The 25,406-nt window shown below is 35.1% G+C and overlaps 1 protein-coding gene across 6 annotated transcripts in view; it reads right to left on the reverse strand.

Moving 5' to 3' along the window:
• Positions 1-25,406, reverse strand: part of PRKD3 (protein kinase D3) — an 83,869-nt gene that overhangs the window by 4,821 nt on the left and 53,642 nt on the right. For 3 of the 6 annotated variants that reach the window (XM_082642578.1, XM_082642576.1, XM_082642577.1), the window contains 11 exons: positions 23,022-23,099; positions 20,174-20,357; positions 18,739-18,862; positions 16,468-16,545; positions 14,987-15,263; positions 12,087-12,139; positions 9,444-9,516; positions 8,287-8,393; positions 3,698-3,859; positions 3,365-3,463; positions 788-1,055 (listed from right to left, as the gene is read on the reverse strand). In XM_082642578.1, coding sequence (XP_082498704.1) covers positions 788-1,055; positions 3,365-3,463; positions 3,698-3,859; positions 8,287-8,393; positions 9,444-9,516; positions 12,087-12,139; positions 14,987-15,263; positions 16,468-16,545; positions 18,739-18,862; positions 20,174-20,357; positions 23,022-23,099 — 1,503 coding nt within the window. The other 3 variants (XM_082642580.1, XM_082642579.1, XM_082642581.1) reach the window with 3 other exon arrangements.

Below are 25,406 nucleotides of genomic sequence, written 5' to 3' on the forward strand. Positions count from 1 at the left end.
GCACTTTTGGGAAAACAAAAAAAAAGGCCCCCGGGTTCCAAAGGTTGGCTAAGTTCCCCAGTAGTGGTTCTATCAAATGCTATGGGAATGTTAAATAATGTTTTAAGTGGTATATAAAGAACCTAAGTTACAGGTCTCCATTCAAGGAGATCAGAATCTAGTTCTGAAGATAAGTGGTCGTGAAAAGATAAATACGCCCAACTAGTAGCCTAAGTAGATCTTACACAGTTTGGAGGAGGGGTTCAGGGAAGACTTCTCAGATGAGCCACAAGTTAAGGGATCTCTGAAGAACTGGAAGGATTTTGACAGCAAGGAGGAGAGACGGGTAGGCAGGGAAAAAACCTAAGCAAAATGCAGCGAATAGTTTAAAGTAGCTTGCGTAGGGCAGTAATGGCGGATGAGGCTAGAAGGCAAACTTGGGCCATATCCCAGAGACCTACAGGTGCAGCCTGGTTAGAGGGAGGCTGAGATAAATGTCCGGGAGCAGCGTAAGATGAAAGTAGTGTTTCCTGAAGAAGGATTTGGCAGTGGTGACTGAGAAGGACAGTTAAGCTACTTGAGTAGTTTCAAAATGAGGCAGTTGGGGCCTGGATTAGTGCCCTGCCTGCGAACTATAAGGAAGATAAATAAGATAATGTAAAAGGAAGCGTGCTCAAACAGTTGGTAAACAGTTGAATTTGGAAGGTGAAGGGGAAATATTAAAAAGAGAAGTCAGAAGAGACAGGGTGATTTGGGATCACAAATATTTTGACTAAAAGACACAGACCTAAAACTTATTTTTTTTTACCTTCACCAGAAATTTCTCTCCATGGATTTGGTGGGTACATAAATGCAGCATTTTGGATTTGGTCGTTTATATCTTCATCTTCATTAAAAGGAAACGTGCCACTGAGGCTCACATAGACAATAACTCCCACTGACCACATATCTAGAGAACGGTTGTAGCCTTTGCTCCTGAGAACTTCAGGGGCCAAGTATGCAGGAGTTCCTACCACAGATCTCCTGAACGACTTTTCACCAATGATGCGTGCAAAACCAAAGTCACACAGCTTCACCTGGAAATTAAAGGATGATGTTAATTTTATATTATTGACATATGTATCTATCTATATATACATACCTGTCCCTAAATATGATACTGTATCATTTCAACACATTTGCCAACTGTATTGATTATGAATGTCAAAAAATTATAGATAAGGAAATTGTAAAATACCCTTCTCCCAAATAGATACATTTATAACCCTGTGATCCATTACTAACAGTATGAAGAGCTTTGCTAATGCTCCTTTCAAAAAACCACTTTTGAATTCTAGCTTCCAGAATGCCAAATACCAGACTGGTGTTATAAGTGCTCAGCGTTTTTGATGAAATGGAGGGTGCTGATCTTTTATCATTTGGCTTTCAGGAGATCACTTTCTATTACCTGTAAGCAGGAAATACATGTTTCACTTTTAAACGCTCAGTGGCCTCACAGTGCCTGGATAGAGGTACTCAAATGTTTGCTGAATGAAAAATAAGTTATGATACTTAAAAAACTTACCCTTTATTTTGCTTAATCCTAGAATCTCTCTTCCCAAGGACACTATATATTGGCAAGTAAATGAAATTGAGGTGTATTAAGGATAACTATTAATGTGGCCAGTAGAAGAGTCATATTAGAGATTGTTTGAAAGAGAAAGAGTGTTTTCTATGACTATGGAACAAAATATTGCTAGTTAGATGTTTAGATTTGAAACAAGTTATATCTGGGGGTAGCTGCAGTCACTACCATGCCCCTTTGGGAAGAGAGTTCTGGAAATGTAATGAGATTGGCAGAGCTCAGAATACTTATCTTGCTGCCCATCTTCTACGAGGTTCAAATTTTGGTGATTAATGATACATCCATGCTGAACAAGCAAATGCCAAGTACTGTCCGGGGGAAATGCCCTGATTCACAAAATGTCTTCACTAAAAACTTCAAGATAAATTGAGAGGCCTCTACAAACCAGTGGTACAAACAGTGAGTGGAAAGCAAAGACGGACCTTCATACATGTTTTTATGATATTTGTTCTGTGTCATTACTGAATTCAACTACTTCCTCTGAATATTTGAAGAACAGGATTATTGACCATGAAGAAATAACTTTTTTTATTAAATGCCATATTTCAGCTAACATTTTGATAAAGTAAAGATGACTTGGCAGTTTGGCAACTGAATAAAGAAGAGGGGCCATGGCTAGCACTTGACCAAAAAAAAGAGTATCAAGTAAGTGACATTATTTTCCCTTTGTTCCTAATGGAGGTCAGAAAGCTGGAGTTTTAGCCTTAGCTGTAGGGGTGTACATCCTTTGTCCAGACTCTCTTGAAGATCAAATGAAATAATACATGGAAGCACTTTAAAATATTGCACCAATGCTTACGGAACCTTTGTGACCTCACAAAGGTAGAGGATTACTTTTATTCACATAGGCATTACAAAAGGAATATGATTACTTCCTTAAAAGAGTTGAATAATTTTTTTAAATACATCTTTTTCTTGAAAGAGAATCTGAGTTGTATTTACCAAGTGAAATAGTCACCTGTTGTCCTTATTCTAGCCACTTGTCTGATTGTGTTTTAAATGTACATAAACAATAATTTGGCAACAGATTATTCTAGCTGATGCCAATCATGAGAAATATTCATAGGTACCACCAATATATATTCCTCAGGACAAATGTTTCAAACTTTGGGTTAATAACCATTTTTAGGTTATGAAATAAATTTGGATCAAGATCAACACTTTTTAATGAAATGAAATTTAGCCAAGTAAAAAATGAATGCATCACACGCAGGAGAGACACACACATACATATCATAATACATATGTGAGCACTGGCAGTGATGGGAAATGTAATTCTTCCATAGGTTTTGCTGAAAATGTTTGAAATAATAGTACTCTAAAGAGGAAGAAGTGTTGGCTGCCTGCCTCAACCAAAATCTGGTCTTCTCATTTCAGGATCATCCCTCAGTTTGTTTTATTTCATGGGGAATTTGTCCTGAGCACCAAGCACCAACCAAGGCTGACTCTCCCTACTTCATTCCCAACCCACAGGGAGGGGTGAATTGTGCAAAAAGTGCAAAAAAGTTATTCCTTGAGAACTGGTCTAAAAAGTCATTAAGTCTAAAAAGTCTTCATGAAAATAAGCAATATAATTAGTAAAATCTGAATGCAGACTACTCGGGTATAAATCCTCAATAGCAGTTATAAGGTGGAAACCTTTTCTGTAAGATGGTTATGTACTGAATCTACAGCACTGCCCTTCATGACGTGGGTACTTCATAATGTTGTCAGACAGATACTTAAAACCGTACTTAAAAAAGGTCCTGGAGAATATCTCACCTGAGGAAATGGCTCTGCTGATGCGAGTAGCACATTTTCTGGCTTTAAATCACAGTGCACAATATTCTTAAAATGTAGATTCCTTAATGCAACAAGTATCTGTTATTGAAGAAAACAGAATTTTTTTCTATTTCTGGAAAAATCACAGCTAAACACTAACTGGACCCCTTGAGTGGTATAATAATTTAAAAAGTCCACTACAGTTCATCAAGATTTAACTAAGTGTTATTTTGTTTTTCAAAGTTAATAATTCCCACAATGTTACCATATGTAAAAGCACTACCATTTCTTGTAGTTTTTATTATTTTCTAGTTTCAAAAAAAGTTAAAATACCTGTGTGACCATGAATTTAGTTATTCGTTCTGGAAGTCGACTTTTCTCACTGGATAGAATCATTTCCAACATATCTCCATGCAGCTTTTCCATTACTACAAAAACTCGTTCTGGGGTTTCAAACATACATTCCAGGTTTACAATCCCAGGATGGTGCAAATTCTGAAGAGTTGCAGGATATTTATATGACCAACTTGAGTAAAAGTTTTACTCTGCAAATATTAATATCTAACAATGTGCTGCAATTAATTGTTTGGAATAACGGCACAGAAAGCAAAAAAATAGCTTAGAAAAATAAATAGCAAACAAAATAAAAAGGATCATAGATTTTGATTTTCCAAGTTCTGTACTGGAGAGTGGATGCACTGAAGGGAAAGAATGTCTTCCCAGTTTTTCCAGTATAAATGCCCTTGTCCATTACTACTTCTTTTCCTTCCTTCTCATCTTTTTAATCTTCTGATAGTACTCTAACTTTATGCTGTCCATAAATAGGCGCCAACTGCCAATCAAAGTTTGGCCAATTACACAGAGCTTTGGTTCTTTGGGGCTGTTTGTGAGGGTCTTGGCTCAAACAGGTGGTTTTGTCTTTAAGGTAGTTATTTATCTAAGTCTTGATCTCGTTGCACTACACCTTGATCTGGTCTTCCCTCTTTTAGGCTCAGCATTTCTTTACTACCATCACCCCTTTTTCTTAAGCACTACTAGGTTAACAGGGTTGGAGAAATACAAAGCTGAATGTGATACTGTATCTGCTAATAAAAAAGCCATCTATCTTAACTGATATTAAAAAAAGAAACAAAACTTCTTCAAAAGCAATTTGAGAAGTCAGCCATACACAAAAAACATTCAGTGGTTCTTTATTTCTGGACATAAATCTAAATTCCTCTGTGTGGATTTTAATATCTTCAGTAGTCTGGTTTCATTCTTCTTATTCAGTCTTAAATATGCTCTTAAATATTGGCCCAAGTGATTAAACTTTTTAATACTTATTAACAGAAATATATTTTTCTCATGCTTTTTTTCCTTACTATGGGTATCTAAGTATGCCAAGAGGGCAAACTTTTTTTCGGCCTGTGTGAAGTTGGGCTCCATCTCTAAAATGTGTTTTGAATACACCATCACGTCTCAGTTCGCACTGTAATGCCTCCAGTGTAGCTCACATTACCTCTCTTCCAGACTGCTGCAGTAGTTGCCACTGCTCTCTATGCAGCACTGCCTATCCCATGGTACTGTATCACGTGTATATGTATCTTACTCTGTAGCCTAGTAAGTTCTCTGAGAGCAGAGACTGTGTCTTAGCCACTTTTAGCTCAACTTCTGAATCATGGTTGGTGTTTTAAAAATGTTTAGAAAGTGAACAGCAAATGCAAGATAAATACTGTTTACTAATCAGCTTAAAACAAGTTAATGACATGGTGTTCCAGGTAGCAAAATAAAAAGTGACATAATCTTATAGTAGATACATGAAAGTGAAATACCCCACAGTGGTGGGGCATGATAATGGCAGTAAGCAGAAGATTCAGAACATCATAACTTTGACCGATTTAGAGTTGGAAGTGTGGTTGGCTGTCCCCTATATTGCAGTTGACTACCTCTTAAGTTTCTTTTTTCCCCCCACCATCCTTGGAAACGCATGCACACACAAAAACAGAAGTATGCTGTAACATAAATTCTTTTAACCACTTCTTCTATTTGTTTAAATGTCCTATTTCCTCTAGAGTCTGTTTTGGTAAATTATACTTTCATAGAGAATCATTTTCTCCAGGTTTTCAAGTTTATCTAACAGAGTTGCACAAGATAGTATCTTAAGATTCCCTAAAATTTTTTCAGTATTTGTGATCGTCTCTCCAAAATGTTGTTATATCTTCTTATACTTTGATTCGGTTGGACACCTATTTTATTGTTATCCCCCCCCCCGCCCGATAATCAGTTTTTGGATTATACTAAATTTATTAATTTCCTTTTTTATCTTTGTTAATTCCTTCTGTTTTCCTCAGGTTGACTGTTCATCCTTCAACTTCTTGAGTTAGACTCTTAATTCATTTATGTTCATTCTTTCTTGGTTAAATATTTGAGGTTACCAAGATTTCTGTGAGCAACAGTCCAAAAGCTCTGATATACAGTATTTCCACAATTATTTTCTAAATACTCCAATCTTGATTTTGCTGTCTGATTCAAGAATTAAGACTCAAAAAAAATTTTTTTCAGGTGGTGGGAGTTTTTGTTTTCTGATTTCATAATTTATTTCTAGCTTTAGTGCATTGAGACCAAAAAGTACTGTTTATTCTACTGTTTTTTTGAATTAATAGGGTACTTATTTGTTTTTAGGGTACAGTGTTCAACATAAACTGCTTAGATCTACCTTATACTGTTTAGGCCTCCTATGTTCTTACTTAGCTTTGTCTATTTCATCTGTCATGGACTACTAATGTGCTTGTCTGTTCCTCCCTGTATGGTCTCTAGTTTTCCTTTATAGATGTTGTTGATGCCATTTGGTTTAGTGTGATTTGCACTCTTCCACTGTTAAGAGTGCCCTACTTCAATTCACTTCGTGTGTTTTCTCTTGAATTAAATCTTATTAGATCATGACTCCCTTGGCTTTCTTCTATTTGAGAGGAACTAAAGAGAGGCTGTCACGACTGTAGAGCTCAGAAAGAGCCAGCAAAACCAGTTTTTATTGTGGTGCCTCTTCCTACATTTGCCTGGTCCATTTCCATTGTTTTTGGAAAAACTTCCACCTATTTTGTAGGGCTGAACTCTTTTCTATTTTTGTTAAAGATAGAGTATGCTTTTCTGTTTGTCATTTTTCTTGTAGCTTTTGGGTGATTTCCAAGAAGAGAAGGGGAAAATACTGAATTTATACTACAACGGTCAAACTAGAAATTTTGCTCTTAAGTTTCTGAGAATGTTTTCCCCTTTACATAGGGAGCCATGAGAGCGCCTCACCTTTTCTCCCACTACTCTACTACCCTCTTCAGGCAATAGCAAAAGGACATTTGACATTACTATAGCCCTGTGAAATGAAAGTGAAAAATCCCACAGGCGACAATTATTTAATTCTGAAATATTTTCCTTCTGAAAATAACCAGAGGGCTATAATAATAAAGTGTTTACATTGTGTATTATCTGGAAATTCCTAAATTTAGTTATTAAGATTTGCAGTTGATAACATGTGGGAAAAAAGCTTCAGTATTTAGTACAGAGCTGTGTTTGTGATCAAAGTAACAAGGAGAACCTTTACGTGGAATCTAAAATACGACACGAACATATCTATGAAATAGAAACAGACTCACAGACACAGAGAACAGACTTGTGGTTGCCAAGGTGGAGGGCGGGTGGGGGAAGGATGGATTGGGAGCTTGGGATTAGCAGATGCAAACTAACATATATATGATGGATAAAAAACAAGGTCCTACTGTATAGCATAGGGAACTATATTCAATATCTTGTGATAAACCCTAATGGAAAAGAATATGAAGAATATATATATGTATAACTGAGTCACTTCGCTGTAGAGCAGAAATTAACACAACATTGTAAATCAACTATACCTCAATAAAAATTTTTTTAAATGACAAGGAAAAATCAATCCTTATGAATAAATCCTTAATATTTATTTTTTTGCATATTGATTGGATATTGAGAAAGAGTCCAAAATTAGATATGAAAAAAGATCTCTAACAGTGTATTCAAACCCTAATGCAGAGTCTGAATGCTGTTAATATACTATTTTAAAGGTAGTTTTATAGGAGGAGGCAGCCTTGAAGAGACCACAGGTAGCTTGTAGACCACAATCTTTTATCACTCCTCTGAAAAAAAGTGAGGCAAATGTTACTAACAGTGACCAATAATGTAATAAATGTAAAATTAATTACATGTTTATAAGTTTCTTACCTTCTTCTCCAAAGAAGCACAAGTTCAATAGGCTGTGTCTTCTTGAACTTCACCCACAAGCAAATGGGGCTCTGACAGCATTAACTATTATATCACCATGATTTCTTAAATACTATGCAAAAGCTACACAATGAATTAATAAATATTTGCATATTATATGATATTCAGAAAAATAAAGCTAAATTTTACTCTTCTAGATGATGTCCAAAAGAGATAAAAATGCTAAATAAAAATTAAAACACACAGTAATTTATTTTATGGGATTTAAGTCATTGCCAATATATCTTTAAAAATATACCTTAATGGACTAAACTATTATAATGAAATGTGGTGGTAGAAGTATCAAAGTATTTTGAGCTCATGGAGTGATGAATTAAGAATGAAATTTGAGTTTTTTTAGTTTAAGATTTTCCTTAGGAAAATGTGTTCTAAACAAACTACTACCATAATGGCAGTCCTTGTAACTCCTAGATTATTGTAACCTAATTTTGCCTTAAAAAAAAAAAAACTTAGGGAGTTAATTCAGATGCTCACCAGCCTCTCACTGAGCCAAAAGGTCATAAAATGAGAACAAAGAAAAATGAGAAGAAAACAAAAACCAAAATCTTATCAGCACACTAAATAGACTTGGATTTAAAAACTCATAAATCAAAAATTAAAACCAATACAAAGCAACTTTTTGGGGTTTTTTTTACCTGTAAAATAGCCACTTCATTACGGAGCTGACTCTCCTGTTTTGTGGGGAATCTCATCTTATCAATTACTTTAATAGCCACATCCCTTCCAGTCTTTCTGTGTTTTCCTATTTTTAAAAAAAGTACAGAAAAGAAAGAAGACACAAATTGACATCCCACATTCAATACAAAAGCTTTATCAGGAAGTTATCCACAAACTGAAATTGATATGTATATATTTTTGTATTTCTTTTTTTCAGCTCATTTTGTTCTTTCTCCATCATAACCTTTAATTTTAAGAAATAAATTATATTTTCCCCTTAGAGTAATTGCCCCTAATAAAGGCTGTTTTATTATTTGAAACAGCAGGAAATTTGAATGAACCTGTTTGCTGAAAAATAATCCACTTTATTAAAGAAATGATAGTTAACTATGTGACTTAGTCTTTAGAAATTCTGTCAAGATAGAAATATCATACCAGTTAATTAATTTTATTCTAGGTTCACTGGATCAGCACAGAGTGACTTAACTATACAGCCTTCAGGCAGAAAGGCCAACTAGTCTCAGTAAAGAACAAAAGGGTTTAACATTACTTTCCTTTTATACCTTGTATCATAGCTTATAAAGTACTTTTACATATATTAGGTTTAATGAATATTAAAAATCCTATGAACTATGCAGGTCAGGTTTTATTAGCTCCATTAAACTGATGAAGATACTGAGGCACAGTGAGGTTAAATGACTTTGCCAGTGGAAGTCACAGAGCTGGATAAGATTCCATGTCTTCAGACCTGATACCATTCATGCCAATAGTAGACAAATGGTGCCATTTGTGTGGGAAAACCAGTGGGGCATATACTTCAATAAACAAACTTTCATAGTCCAACATAAACTTCAAACCATTTATTTTTCCCAAACATCTTTATGTGTAAGCTACAAGAAAAGATAAAGACTATTGTGAATTTTCTTATTCTTTCTGTTACTTTTTAATGTTCTTAGTTTAAATTAAGGAATTAATAGTTATAGTGAAAAGGGCTTAGCTAAATGTATGTAGGTTAACCTTTGAGAAAAACACCACTTGAGGAAACTGTGACAAGATGTTAACAGCTGGCAGATGTTTTTAAATTTCATAATTTTTCTATGTTATCTACAATATGCAAAAGGCTGTAGTTGCTTACCTCCATAGACGATACCAAATTGGCCTGAACCAAGCACCTCATCTGCAAAGATCTGGTAAACGGTACTGATGTCCTATTTAGGAAAAAGTAAGCAGTGTTATTACCTCTATGAAATAATGTCAACATCTCTGACTCTTTTCATTCAAATACTTAAATACATTTTAGTTTTTATGATTGATGGAACTAATTTTCACAAAATATTTTATGAAATATAGGCTTTCTATGTCCTAAAAAAGCCCATCTTCAATACTATGACTCTTATTGCACAACTATAATGTATTCTGTAAGAAGACCATTGGGAGAAAAATGCTTTGAATTAAAAAATATATTTATTGGGCTTCCCTGGTGGCGCAGTGGTTGAGAATCCACCTGCCAATGCAGGGGACACGGGTTCAAGCCTTGGACCGGGAAGATCTCACATACCGTGGAGCAGCTAAGCCCGTATGCCGGAACTACTGAGCCTGTGCTCCAGAGCCTGCAAGCCACAACTACTGAGCCCACGAGCCACAACTACTGAAGCCCGTGTGCCTAGAGCCTGTGCTCTGCAACGAGAAGCCACCGCAACGAGAAGCCTGCACACTGCAACAAAGAGTAGTCCCTGTTCGCCACAACTAGAGAAAGCGGCACACAGCAATGAAGAACCAAAGCAGCCCCCCCACCAAAAAAAAATATATATATATATTTATTAAGTAGTGATCTATAAAAAGTAAATTAACATAAAAAATTAAGAACAAAGTTTTACCTACTTTACCATTAAAGAGATTTGCTATCTTTGATTTGAAAGAAAAACTCAAAAGGTTCATATGATTGAGATCAGACTAATTTTTAAAGACTGATGAAAAGAGTATGTGTAGCTCAAATCCACTCCTCCATCTCCTCCCCTCCGCCCCTCCCTTTCGTCTTCCTTTTTCTTCGCTAGTGGTTGTCGCTGTCAGAGAGCTCCTGGAAGGCGCTCGGCAACCCTCCTGACAGATCTTCAGTCAAGGTCTGTCTTTTGTTTGGGTATGTGCTACAGTCTCCATGAAGCCAGGGACTACACCTGTCTTGTTCGGTGTTAATTCCCAGACAGTGCGGGTCTCACTGCAGTCACGTGACTGGATAAACCAAGTCTCCTAGGCCTCATTCCCTCATTGGTAAAGTGGATATAATAACATCTATCTCACTGGATTTTTAAGTGAATTAAATGAGAATATATACAAAGTGTCAAATCCAGTGCCTGGCATATAAAAATCAGTAATTCTGGGCTTCCCTGGTGGCGCAGTGGTTAAGAGTCTGCCTGCCGATGCAGGGGATGTGGGTTCGTGCCCCGGTCTGGGAAGATCCCACATGCCGCGGAGCGGCTGGGCCCGTGAGCCATGGCCGCTGAGCCTGTGCGTCCGGAGCCTGTGCTCCGCAACGGGAGAGGCCACAGCAGTGAGAGGCCCGCGTACCGCAAAAAAATAAATAAATAAATAAAAATCAGTAGTTCCACAAATCCGAATTTCTGTTTAAATTAGGTAATCGTAAGTAAGCTGAATTCTCTGGGACGGGTCTTCTTATCTGTAAAAATGAAATGAGAAAACATCTTTCTCTCACCAATAATCTGCTACCTATTCTACCTACCACTAGGACAAGAGACAGATTAAATCTCACTGAAACCCTCTATCTCCCACAGCACTACTGGATATCAGTCTTCACTGCGATCTTAGAAAATCCAACAACATTTACATGTTATAGAACAATAACAGCTGGATGCCCCAGTTAAAGAATAAGAGATTTTATCAGAGAAATTTACATAGAGCTAACGAACAATTTTCTGACTTCTTTTTCTAGCCTTTTTCCTTTCTAATGCAGGGGTTGGCACACTACGGCTTGTGGGCCAAATCCAGCCTGCTGCCTCTTTGTACAGCCCCTGAACTAAGGACAGAGTTTTAATTTTTAAATGGTTAAAAAACATCAAAATAATAATGTCTTGTGAAACATGAAATTATATGAAATTCAAATATATGTGACCACAAATAAAGTTTTACTGGAAAACAGCCACGCTTATTCCTTTAAGTATTGCCTACGGCTTTCTCACGACAATGGCCAAGTTGAGTTCATAACTGTATATGGTCTGCAAAGCCTAAAATATTTACTTCTATCCCTTTATAGAAAGTATGCTGATCCCTACTGTAATCCCCCACATGTACCTACATACACCACCTGAAGTGAGTCTTGACTCTTCCTTAAAATCCTGCATTTCCTGCTTCTCTGTACTTGCATGAAATGTTCCCCCATCCATATCCTCTCAGCACTTGTGTCAAAACTCTTTTCCATCCTTTTAGGCATATTTCAAGTTGTACTTCCTTTGGGAAGCTTTCCCGGCTCTGACCCAGAAAGAAGTAGCCTCTCCCTTCTCTTTGAACTAGTCTATCACTTTGTGATATTCTAATGTCACTTACAAAAAGTTAACTTTATTTTCATAATTTAAAAGGAAACTGCCTCAGTTTCCTTCATAAAGCAGAACTCCTCAGGGAAGTTATCACCCACAGAGTCTAGCCTAGTGTCTTTAGGCAAACTGCGCAACACTTTGGGCTATAAACTTATTTTCCTAATAAGATTTTCACATTTTATTTTCCTTAATCACCCAATTTGCATATTTTAGCTGTAATGTTCACTTACCACATTCTCCTGGATCTGACAATTAGATACAGAGATACTGGTAGACAAATCTTCTGTAAAATATAAGAATGATGTATGGAAAAAAAACCTGTTAGTCCATAACTTAGTAATATTAATAGTTACTGATATGTGAATGCTCACAATATATTAAATTTTTAAAACTAGCTAACATACACTTAATATAATTTCATTAAAACAAAATTTATCCATATACAATACTAATCCATCAACAGGAAACTGGTTAAATAAAATATGATACGTCCATACAAAAGAATACTATCTAAACATTTAAGGATGTAGGGCTATAAGAACTGAGTCAGAAAGCTATTTATGACATTATTAAGTTAAAAAGGTGAGTTGCAGTGTAGTGACATTTGAATCGAAAACAAAATATGATTACTTCTGGTGAGTGAGAGAGGGGGGGTTGAGGAACAAAGATTTAATCTTTATACACTTTTAGACTGCTTGCATTTTAAAAAATGCATAAAAAGTATGTATTACTGTCATAATAAATAAAAAATTATATAACTCTATATACTGACGTTGAAATATATCTGATATATATTAAATAGTTGATGAAACCAAGTTGTAAAAAGATCACACATCTTTTATGACAAAAATGTATAATACATTTTTGTGTGAAAATAAAATTATAACAATGTAGTATAGACTCCCCTCCCCACAAGCCATCCCCAAATCAAGACATATAAACCAAATTATTAATAATGGGTTTCTGAGGGGGGAGATACATGATTGGGAATAGGGGGATGTGTCACATGTGTATAGGGAGGAATTTCTCATATTACATATTTCTATAAAGTTTAAATGTATTACTTTGGTAAACAAAGGAAGAAACTGACAAGAAAAAGGAAAAAGGGAAATTTGGAAAGTAAGCAAGAGACTACTTGTCAAAAATCTAGAATCTCAGTGACAACTCAAAGATGAAATTTCCTTCATAATCCCAAATATAAAAATGTAAAACTTCATTAAGAAGGAAATATAAGCAACTATACATCAAAAATAAGTAAGATGACTGTGGAAAAACTCCATTTTAAAATATTAGGCCAATTTTAAAATATTTTTTAAAAATCCAAAAATTAAATATTAATGAAACAGACATAAAAGGCACATCATCAACTAAATTAATGAGCCTAAAACTCTGCTTTTCAGTAGTTCCAGTTTCCTAGTTTAAGTCAATATTTTATTTTCTTTCAAAGGCCTCCACTGTCTACCTTCACCCAGTTTTAATTTCTGTTGCTTCCCAGGAGAACTCTACTCCAGACACATTGTTACAAGGACACCGGTAGCAGCAACACAGTAATAGTTTCACTAATGGGTCAGGAATGGTGCGAAGTGCATCATATGCATTTATTATCATTTCCCTTTCAGATTAGAGAACAGAAGAGGCCACGATCATGAAGCTGGTAAAGCAGCAGAACTGGGCTTTCATTCTCCAGAGTTCTCACTCTTAGTCCTTCTGCAACCTGTTTTTAGGGACTCTCAACCCAAGGGAAGAGGTCCATGGATGGGCTTGAGAAGGTCCCTAAATCCAATTATATATAAAATTTGTGTGTTATGTGCCCACATTATTTTCTGGGGGAAAAAGTCCATGGTTTTAATTAGAATATCAGACAGTTCTGTCTAAGATCCCCTCAAATTTAAGAAGCACTGTGAATATCCATTTATTCACCCTTTAGGAATCAATATTCAACACCAAACATTTTCATGGTCATTACCCTCATCCCTTTGATCACACTTGTCTCCTCAACACCAGTGACACTTCCCCTCCACCCCTCCCAGGTTAGCTCTGCCTATCCTAACTTACTTGAGATCCAAGGTCAAGGTTCAAATCAGGCTCCGCTATCCTGAAGTCTCTGCTTACTCTTCCTATCCATATCTGAGTTCCTCGAGAAATGCACTACTCATTTTTGCACTCTACTGCTTTATGCTACCATCTAACACTTATATACGTTATGTCCTATTTCCCTTAGTAGCTTTTAAATTTTCTGTGTTTCTTTTGTATTCTAGCTCAGGGCCTAGCATAATGCCGAGAACAGGTGTACCAAGTAGCATAGCTGAAATGAAATAAAGAACATTTAGAAACTGGTTGAGGGAACTCCCTGGAGGTCCAGTGATTAAGACTCAGCGCTTTCACTGCCGGGGCCTGGGTTCAATCCCTGGTTGGGGAACTAAGATCCCACAAGCTGTGCAGCGTGGCCAAAAAAGAAGAAAAAAAGAAAATGGTTGATACCTCTTTCAATTTAAATATTATTTGTCTAATGAATAAATGATGTTTCCTCATAAACGAAATAATGCCAATGGAGGGGAAAGTGACATTTTACTATGGCTTTCTGATTAAGTGTTCACTTGAACCTTTATCAAATTTAGGTTTTACTTTATAAATTTTGTTGGTGCAAAGGACATGTGTTTCAATATTTTTTTAATGTTTCTGAATGTTTTAATTCAGTTAAAAGAAATACGGCCATTTCTGACTTCACAGATTTCCTGAGTATGTGAACTGTAACACTTTATAGCCTGAAAATCCCATCATGAAGCAAAATACTAATACTAGTAGTTTACTCAACACCTTATGGTTCTCTTTCATTTAATGCTGACAACCCTATAAAGTAGGTACTATTACAGAGAAGGAAAGTACTTGCTAAGATCACATAACAGGTTGGCAAAACCAGAATTTAAATGTAGTGACACTGACTCTGGAACCTAGCTCTGGGGATTGTACCATAACCAACATAATTTTATAAAGGAATTAACTAATGGTACTGGTTACTAAAAATGAAGCTTAAAATGAGCATTAAAAATAAATACAGAAACACAACTACACCCACAAAATGCTTAAGAACCAAAGGGGGAAAAAAGCCATCAACAAGCTTATTGCTTACTGTGATCTTTCCCTTGCCCTGGAGAAGTACAAACACTTGCTTGAGGGGTAACAGGCATGAGAGCTTGGCGAATTGCTTTTTCCCAGCTCTGTGCTACGTCAAGTCCCACTCCAGTGGCAGCAAGAACAGGATTGTGAGAGCTGTCCCCACTGTTCTCGCCAACAAAGTATACCACAGTATCAGTGATGATTTCAAAACAGTGTGGGTTGCTGCCTTGTGAAATGTTCGTGAAATCTTGTGGGGAAGATATGCGAAGAATCTCTGAAAGTGGAATTTCCTGAAGCAAAAATTAAGCATTATAAAATATGAATACATCTTTTTTAAATTTTCAAATACACTAAACAATCAAAGATATGTGTTTCTAATGAATACCATTAAGACAAACACAAGTACGTGACACGTGGAACATACAGTCAAGTCTTAATGATGGTATCTGCTTTGAATGATCTGCATGTCCATCAATGCCAGAGGCAGAGCATGGGGTGTAATAATCAAGCTAGTGATTCAGGCCTGTAGCAGATCATTAGAATGAAAGGAAGGAAAGGATTTAGGAGGGCAATTGCCACTATACCCAACACTTGTCATTTCCCAGTTTTCATTGAATCAACTCAACAGCTACTACTCTACTGGCTATCTACTTGCTATCTGCAAGATACAGCCCCAAAGGAGTACGAAACAGAAATAACAGCAGCAAAAGAAGAAAGTCAGTGCTAAGTTATTCAAGCACTCTATTCTGGTTCTGTCCATAACTGTAACCATCATTTATGTTTAGTCCCCTTCCTAAAGCAAAAACCTTATTTTAAAAAACCTAACCAGCTCAAAGCAATTCATTAGTTTCTATACTTTTTCTTACTGATACAACTGCTACACTGACAATTTTGTTTGGTGTCAGTCTGTGACACGGCAAAATGTGAAGCAAGTCAAGCAAAGAGGACTATACAAAGGAAAAGAAGAGCCAAAAGAAGCATCTAAGAACTGGGGTCTAAGGTAAAATGGAAGATGGGAGAAATGCCGAATACCACATTTGCCTCTTCTGGACCGGCAATGATCATGGGACCTTCTTAACAGTCTAATCTAAATCATAGTATAGTCATCCCTCAGTATGCAAGGGGGATTGGTGCCAGGACTCCCCGTGGATACCAAAATCCACAGATGCTCAAGTCCATTGTATAAAATGGTTAGGCATCCACAGATATGGAGGACCATTTGGTACCCAGAAGAAAAGCAGCAGCATCCTGACAGGAGAAAAACAAACACGCAACAAAAACAACCTTTGGTAGCAGGGCTGTTATGGGGGGTGAAATGGAGGGGTAGAGGACAGTTGCTTCAACAAGGAACTTAACAGTGACTTCTATAAACTACATTAGGCACAGTTGTAATAGGTATAAGCCAATATAACAATTAATAAATATTTGGAAATATAGCTGGAAAATATACAGTATTTTAATGTACATATTTTTTTAAAGATGTGAAATCTTTACCTTATAATACTTGGATCCCGATTCGTTTTGAAACAATGTTAGACATTTGCTGTCCAGTCTCCAATAATGCCTCTTTCTCTATAAAGAGCATAAAACTGTGAGGTTCAAAAGTAATGATTCCTCCAAAGTGCCTGAACTTTCCTTTCCCTTTCATTTCTATCCATAAGTTTGTACTTTTGAATAGGTTTAAAATTCGTGAGGTTCAAAATTCGGAAAATTAGAAGAATATATAGTGAAAAGTATAGTTCCATCATCACTCCTACCTCACTCCCACCCTTACTCCAGGCAAGCAATGTTATTAGGTTTTGGGGATTCCTTTGCAAGAATCTTATGCGTGCATACACAAACACTTACGTATTGCACACACACAGATATGTAATTTACCTATAGGCTAAATTTCTAAAGGTTGGCTTACTGGGTCAAAAGATACATGCACATGTCATTTTACTTGACAGTGTTAAATTATCTGGCACAAGATTTGATCGAATTTACAGTCTCATCAGCAACATGCCTAACTTGCTCAAACCTTCACTAATGCAGCATGTTACTAGACTTTTTGATCTTTTGCTACACTGATAAATAAAAATTGGTATTTTGGTAAAATTTTAAATTGTATTTTTTATTAAAAATGAGATCAAGATCTTACATTTAAAAGTCATTTGTATTTCCTTGTCTGTGAACGTTCATATTCATTGCCCATTTTTCTATTGTATTCTGGTGTTTTTTTCCACTTGTTTAGAATATGAGTTGAAAATACTTTTTCCAGTTTGTCATTTGTCTTTGCTTTTGTTCTTTGCCATGCAGAATTTTAAGTGTGTCTTTAAATCATTTTTTAAAATTAATACTTTACTTTTTTGGAGCAGTTTAAGGTTCACAGCAAATTAAGGGGAAGATACAGAGATTTCCGATATACTCCCTTGTCCCCACGCATGTGTAACCCTCCCCATCATGAACACCCCTCATCAGAGTGGCACATTTGTTACAACTGATAAACCTACACTGACACATCATAATCACAAAAGTCCAGTTTATATTATGGTTCACTCTTGGTATTGCACATTCTATGGGTTTGGACAAATGCATAATGACATGTATCTATCATCATGGTATCATATAGAGTATTCTCACTGCCCTAAAAATTCTGTGTTATGCTATTCATACTTACAAGTCTCCACCTCTAACTGTGATCTTTTTACTGCCTCCATAGTTTTGCCTTTTCTAGAATGAATATCATATGGTTGGAATCATACAGTATGCAATCTTTTTACATTGGCTTCTTTCACTTAGTAATATACATTAAAGATTCCTCCATGTCTTTTCATGGTTTGATAGCTCATTGCTTTTTAGTGCTAAATAATATTCCATTGTTTGGATGTACCACAGTTTATTTATCCACTTACCTACTGAAGGACATTTATTACTTCCAGGTTTTGGGCAATTATTAATAAAGCTACTATAAATATTCATATGCGGGTTTCTGTATGAACGTAAGTTTTTATCTCCTTTGGGTAAACAGCAAAGAGTACAACATATGGATCACATGGTAAAAGCATTTTAGTTCTGTAAGAAACTGCCAAACTGTCTTCAAAAGTTGGCAATACCATTTTGTGTTCCTACTAGCAGTCAAAGAAAGTTCCTGTTGCTCTAATCTTGCCAGCATTTAGTGTTCTCAGTGTTTAGGTTTTTGGCTATTCTAACAGGTGTGTAGTATGTCACTGTTTTAATTTGCATTTAATTGGCCTGATGACATGATGTGGAACATCTTTTCATATTCTTATTTGCCATCTAAGTATCTTCTATGGTGAGGTACATGTTAAGGTCTTCGGCACACTTTTTAATCCGGTTATTTGTTTTCTTACTGTTGAATTTTAAGAGTTTTTTGTATATTTTGGAGAACAGTCTTTTATCAGATGTCTCTTTTGCAAATATTTCCTTCAAGTCTGTGGCTTGTCTTCTCCATCTTTTAACATTGTCTTTTGCCAAGCAGAAGTTTTTAATTGTAATGAATCCAGTGTTATCAATTATTTCTTTCATAGATTGTGCATTTGGTGTTATACCACCAGACCCGCTTTGAATCTCTGCTGCTCTACCAGTTTATAAAAATAGTACATTAAATATCCTACCTTTGAAATATTCTTTACAAATGTAATGATAGTGCCAGTACTATGATGCCTTAATATATATCTCATTCTCATTTTGATTTTAAAAATGCACAAAATAAAGCACATAACAAAGTTTCACTACCATAATAAAATGCCTGTGATTACTGACCAGGGTGTCCCTGCTGGTGTAATGGACCATCCACCCTTCCTTCACCATCGTGCTGCTCTTCCTCTTTGTGTGCTTGATGGATTGTACGACCCTCATTAGCGGAATATTATTGCTTGTTGATGGACTAAAAAATATTTTAAATTTATGACAAATATTTACAACTTCAACTTAAAAAATCATAAATACTGTAAGCTCATCAAGCCCTTTTAAAGATAATTAAGCTAAAATTCTTCAAAATATCTTAGGAAGACAAACAATGGCTTAAGAAGAAGAAAATCAATTAATCCTGTTACGATGATACATAGTTAATTTATAAAAGACTAAGATAATACTGTAAGTCATCATTATTTGTCATCACATTTTTTTGGAGGGTCACAAAACATAAGAAAACAATGAGGGACTTCTCTGATGGCGCAGTGGTTAAGAATCCGCCTGCCAATGCAGGGGACATGGGTTCAATCCCTGGTCCGGGAAGATCCCACATGTCGTGGAGCACCTAAGCCCATGCGCTACAATTACTGAGCCTGCGCTCTAGAGCCTGCAAGCCACAACTACTGAGCCCATGCACCACAACTACTGAAGCCCGCAAGCCTAGAGCCCATGCTTCGCAACATGAGAAGCCACCGCAGTGAGAAGCCTGAATACTGCAATGAAGAGTAGCCCCGGCTCGCCGCAACTAGAGGAAGCCTGCACACAGCAACGAAGACCCAACACAGCCAAAAATAAATAAATTTATTAAAAAAAAGAAAAGAAAAGAAAACAATGAATAGAGCAGAAAGAATCCTCCCCATTTGGAAAATCTGGAGCCTGGGAGAGGGTCTCATTTGGGATTGCTGTTAGAAATCTTCCTACCCTAGGCAGCATGATAGATTTTATCACAAAGTAGTATATCCTATAGGCTGTATCTATAAAAAACTGAATTTCTATAAACATAGGAAGATATTTAAGTCTTATAATCTGGTAGCATTTTTACAAAGTGCTAACAGTCAGATTAATTGTAATATGAAAACTATCCCCAAATTCATCACCATCATCTTTGTGCAACATTCTCAGATATAGATTCTTACTGGTGTTTCCAACATCAGGTAATCTGCCTGTGTGAAGAAATTGGTTGCTTCAACTGATGGTTCAATTTTGGCACTTTGTGGTGGATGCTCTACAGCTAGATATTATATCTAGACTATATTTAAATAAAGCATTTTCTTCTTTAAGAAAACAGGATTCTCATACCTGCCCATCTTGAGTGGATAGCAAGAGTAATATAATTTATTTCAGAAAAATACTGTGGTACATGTAAAAGTATTAGGCAAAATTTAACTGATTTTAAATTACATTTTAGGTCCCACTTAAAGAGATGTGGCTTGTTCTTTCTTAACAGAGCTCCTAGACTGACCCTGCATTTGGAAGTAGCTTGCAATCCTTACACACACGTTACCTGATTGTTTTAACAGCTTCTTCATCTCTTTCCACATCAAGATCAGACGGATCCAGGAAGAACATTTTATCTTCTGGGGGAGATGGTTCCTCTGTGTCATCCAAGCCCCGACTACCATCACTGTTCATGTCACTACTGTCAATATCCATTGGTATATCTGTATCTGTTCCCAGAGTAGAAGGTTCTGTCAAAGTTTTAAATGAATTCAGAATTTTATATTAATGGAATATCAATACACCTAAACAGAGACAGTGTATTAAATGTGAAAAAAAGTTTTTAAATTCTTAAATGAAAATATAGAAAAATATTTTTATGATTCAGGATAAAGAAATATTTCTTAGGACAATATAAAATGTACAAACCATAAGGCAGAAAATTAATTTGATTGCACTACAATTTTAAATTTTGACATGCTGAAAGATACTAGAAGCAAAGTAAAAGATTAGCTAACACTATTACACATCTAGTCAATTGATTTTCTGCAAGGGTCTAAGACAATACAATGAAGAAAGAATAAATAGTCTGTTCAATATATGGTGCTAGGACAACTGGACATCTACATGCAAAAAAAATGAAATTGGAATTCTTCCTTAAACCAATTACAAAGATTAACTTAAAGTGAATCACAGACCTAAATGTAAGAGCTTAATCTATAAAACTCTTAGAAGAAAACATTTTGTGACCTTGAGTTAGGCAAAGCCTTCTTAGATATACCACCAAAAACCTAAATGACAAAAGAAAAAAATAAATAAATTGGACTTCATCAAAATTAAAAACTTCTCTGCTGAAAATGATACCTCAAGAAAGTGAAAAGATAGCACACAGTGTGGGAGAAAGCATTTTCAAATCATATATCAAATAAGGGACTTGTATCCAGAATACTTAAAGAACTCTTACAACTCAATAATAAAAAGATAAGTAACCTAGTTAAATGAGTAAAGGACGAGAATAGATATTTCTCCAAAGCAGATGTAAAAATGACCAATAAGTATATAAAAAGATATGCAATATCTGGGAAATGCAAATCAAAACAACGAGACATCACTCCATACTCACTAGGATGGCAATAATCAAAATGACAGACAATAACAAGTGGTAGCAAGGATACATAGAAATTAGAATCCTCATACACTGCTGGTGGGAATGTAAAATGGTACAGCTGCTTTGGAAAACAGTTTGGCAGTCTCCAAAATGTTATACACAGGGTTACCACATGACTCAACAATTCCACTACTGGCTATCTACCCAAGTGAAAGGAAAACATACGTACTCATCAGTACTCAAATGTTCATAGAAGCATTGTTCATAATAGCTCCAAAGGAGATACAACTCAAAGGACCATCGACTGACTGGTGAATGGATAAATAAAGTGTAGTCTATTCATGCAGAGGAATATTATTCATCAATAAAAAAAGAATGAAGTATTGATACATGTTACATGGATGAACCTTGAAAACATTATGCTAAATGAAAGAAACTAGTCACAAAAGACTACACATTGTATGATTCTATTTATATGAAATGTCTAGAATAGACAAACCTATAGAGATAAAAGCTGATTTAGGGTTGCCAGGGTTAATGGGGAAAAGTGGATGGGAAGTGACTACTAATAGGTATGGAGTTCTTTTCAGGATGATGAAATGTTCTAAAATTAGACTGTAGTGATGGCTGCATAACTGTGAATAAACTAAATGTGTGAACTGTAAGGTATACAAATCATATCTCAATAAAGCTGACAAAGAATTAGTAGAATATATAGCATATGAACACGTAATTTATAGGGGAAAAACCCATAATTAACCAGTAAACATTTGAAAGATGCTCAAACTCGTTAATATAAAGACAAACGCACATTAAAATAAATAAAATAGTATTTCATATCCATCTGTCAAAAGGTAGAGAAGTACAAAAATACATGAACTAGATAAATCTAGAAAAGACTTTAATCATTGAAAACTGCATCAATTCCGAGCAACTGAAATGAGAAAACCAATCATGCTCTGTCAATGGTGTTAAATAGTAACCACAGAAAACATGCCATAAGAGAAAATGTTAAATTCTTAAGGAGTTTGATTTCCACTCTTTATGCTTTTCTTCCTACAGAACTACTTACATTCAATTTTTACTAGTCATGTAAATGTTACGGAAAAATTATGCTTAAAGTTTAGTCATTACTCCTTCCTTCCAAAAAAGGTAATCACTTTCAGTGATATAATCTTGAAAAGAGAAAACAAACGAAACAAAAACAAAAAAAACAGTAAAAAGCAAAAATGTTTTGCTAATGATTATTTGATGGAGAAAGAGAAAGTGAGACAGTACATTAAGTTCTAAAAGACTATGGACTAAGAAACTAGACCATATGGGTTCAAATCCCAATTCTACCACTTATTGGTTGTATTTCTTGGGCAAGTTATTTAATTTAATGTTTTTGTGTCTAAGTTTACTCATCTGTAAGTCCTTATCTCAAAAGGTTGTTCTTAGGTTTAAATGTCAATATATGTAAAGAGTTTAGAACAGTGCCTGGCGTACAGTAAGCAGTCAATAAATACTAGAAATATGAAATAGTTCTAAGAACAACAGCAGGGTTATAAAATAAGTATTAAAGATAAAAGAGGATATGCAGCACCACTGGCCACATTAGACTACAGAGTGGTTAAAGGAAAGACGGAAAGGTATAATTAAAAGTATACCATTACTGATCTCCATATTTTGCTTGATTATTAAATCAGAAAAAAGTCAAAGTTACAAAACAAAGTAAGCAAAATAAAATATGCAAATATAACCTTATACAAAGATAATACACAAAAGAATTGTGATCTTTTCTGGAAATTAAGAAAAGGACTTTTACCTCCATTGAAAGTAACCTCTCCAAGGCAGTCTCTCGGTACTTTTGATGCACATCGTTTATGGCAGTTGAATTTACAATCTAAAATAAAATATTCACCTTATTAATTTATATAAAAATGTCAGGCAGTATCAGAATATGGTTAAAGACTTTCTTTACTCACACACAGAATATTAGTAATAATGATGATGAAATAAAGATTTCCTCTACTAAGAACTCAGGCTTTGGATTAAAGGTCTGGTTTCAAATTCTGACACCACCTCTTAAACAGTTGTTTAATCCCTGAGGGCTCAGTTTCTATATCTGTAAAATGAATACTACTTGTATTTATTCATAGTAAATACTAAGAATACTATTTATTTATTCATAGTAAAATATACTACTTGTATAACACTTCGCTAAAATGTTGCTGCAGCTCCATGTTTCCTTCCCTTACCTCACATTCTTCTTTCCACATACCCCTTAAGAGTTTCTCAGGCTGATTAAATTCCTTTCCAAATATGTCAGGCACTTACTTTCAATTCCTAATTATTAGGACCTGGTGCATATGCAGAAAAGGGATTGCTATTCTACAACCATTTATTAGGAATTAGTAAGGGCTTTCCCATACAACCCTGTAAGGAAGGCCTGAGCTTCTCATGCACAAGGTCTCTTACCTGCATTACAAAATGGCTCTGTTCAGCCTGCAAGAACCTCAGAGCTGATTGCATTGCAGATCAGTGTCAGATCCCAACTGTACCATACTACTGTGTAACTCAGTGGTCCCCGACTGTGGCCATCAGACCAGCAGTAGCAGCATCATTTGAGAACCTGTTAGAAACACATGTTCTTGGGCCCTACCCCTAACATCTGTAACTCTGGGAGTGGGACTGAGAAATGTGTGCTTTAATGACTTCTTTAGTTAATACTAAAATTGAGACCCACTGCTATAACTACTGTCTAACACAACCTTCGAAATACTTCTACCAACAATAAATGGGTAAAAATAATTTCAAGTTCTGCTTTAGAATAATTCTGTAACCCCTGTGATTCAAGAAAATTCTGGAAATCATGCCAATAGCACAGGGTAAAGGTCATCACAAGAAAAAGCTCCATGAAATTAATATTTTGGTGGAGGATAAAACTTGCATTATATAGTAATGTCTTTAAAAATAAGAGACCCTAAGAAATTCATATATGATATTAATATCTTGCATACATCTTAAATAATTAGTTTTTTATCTCATGAGGTTTGCAAATTCTGAAAATAACAAGGTTTCCCTTTCCCTTTGAAATGTAGAGTCAAATCTGTGGCCCACCTGCAGCCAAGTATGTAGGTTAATGACAGGCATTTATACTTCTCTATATTCCTACCCACGTTTTTATTAATTAGTTTATGCTTTTATTCTATATATGCTTATATAAGCTGCCTTGAAATTTTAACATAACAAAGTAGAAAATAAACAGATGAATAAATGAACTGCTGTTCTTAGAATTGTGTTTTCTTAAACGTTCCAGCATAACTGTTTTATCTTAACTATTTTTTTTCTTAGCTTGACAAGTGAATGAAAATGACTATTTTACTTTTTAAGTATCTTAATTCATATTACAAAAATACAAGGATCCATAAATTAAATTATGATTTTTTTCATAGATAACTAAAATACTTAAAGAGAAATATAACCTGATACTTTCTGAACCAATATAAGCATAAAACATTTTTCTTTTAGAGCTCTAAGAAGTTAAACTAATAACCCAGTGGTAGAGTTCATTGATTTTATTTCAAAATTCATTAATCTACATATTTATTTTAGTTCCTTTATAAAATACTGTATTTTTTTGCATGTGGTTTTAGAATGTTTCTGTTCTGCTCAGCAGAACGGTGTTATTTACTACCTTTACTAAAATTATCTGCTGGCTAGAATTTGTACATCTGTTCTTAATGTTCTTTCCCAAAACATTCCTTAGTGGCTGCTTGCCAATCCACTTTAGTGTTGATATTTTAAAGTATTAATTTATATATTAACTCATATTCAAAAGTAAGCTGTTGAAATAAAATTTCAACATTTAATTAAGCCTGCCTGATGGTTATTAAATATTGGCAACAAATGTACAACCTATTCTCTATTTGATATTATCCTATGTAGCCATATATTGCCAAGAAAAGTTTTCTTATATATTTAAGTTAAATTTACATATAATTATTTGACTCAACATTGTAAACAGGATTTATTGTTGCAAAGATCTCAACTCTAATGTTTTACCTAGATAAAACTAGGTAGTTCAATTCCACAAATAGTTCTATATAAAAAGTATAGTATCAAGAACTACTAAAATAATCACATGAAAAATAAGTACATAAGATTATAGACAGATTACTTATATCTTATCCTGGCTCAATGCCTTAAA

The sequence above is a fragment of the Mesoplodon mirus genome, assembly GCF_964341445.2.
Source record: "Mesoplodon mirus genome assembly, chromosome: 14".
Classification (NCBI taxonomy): domain Eukaryota; kingdom Metazoa; phylum Chordata; class Mammalia; order Artiodactyla; family Ziphiidae; genus Mesoplodon; species Mesoplodon mirus.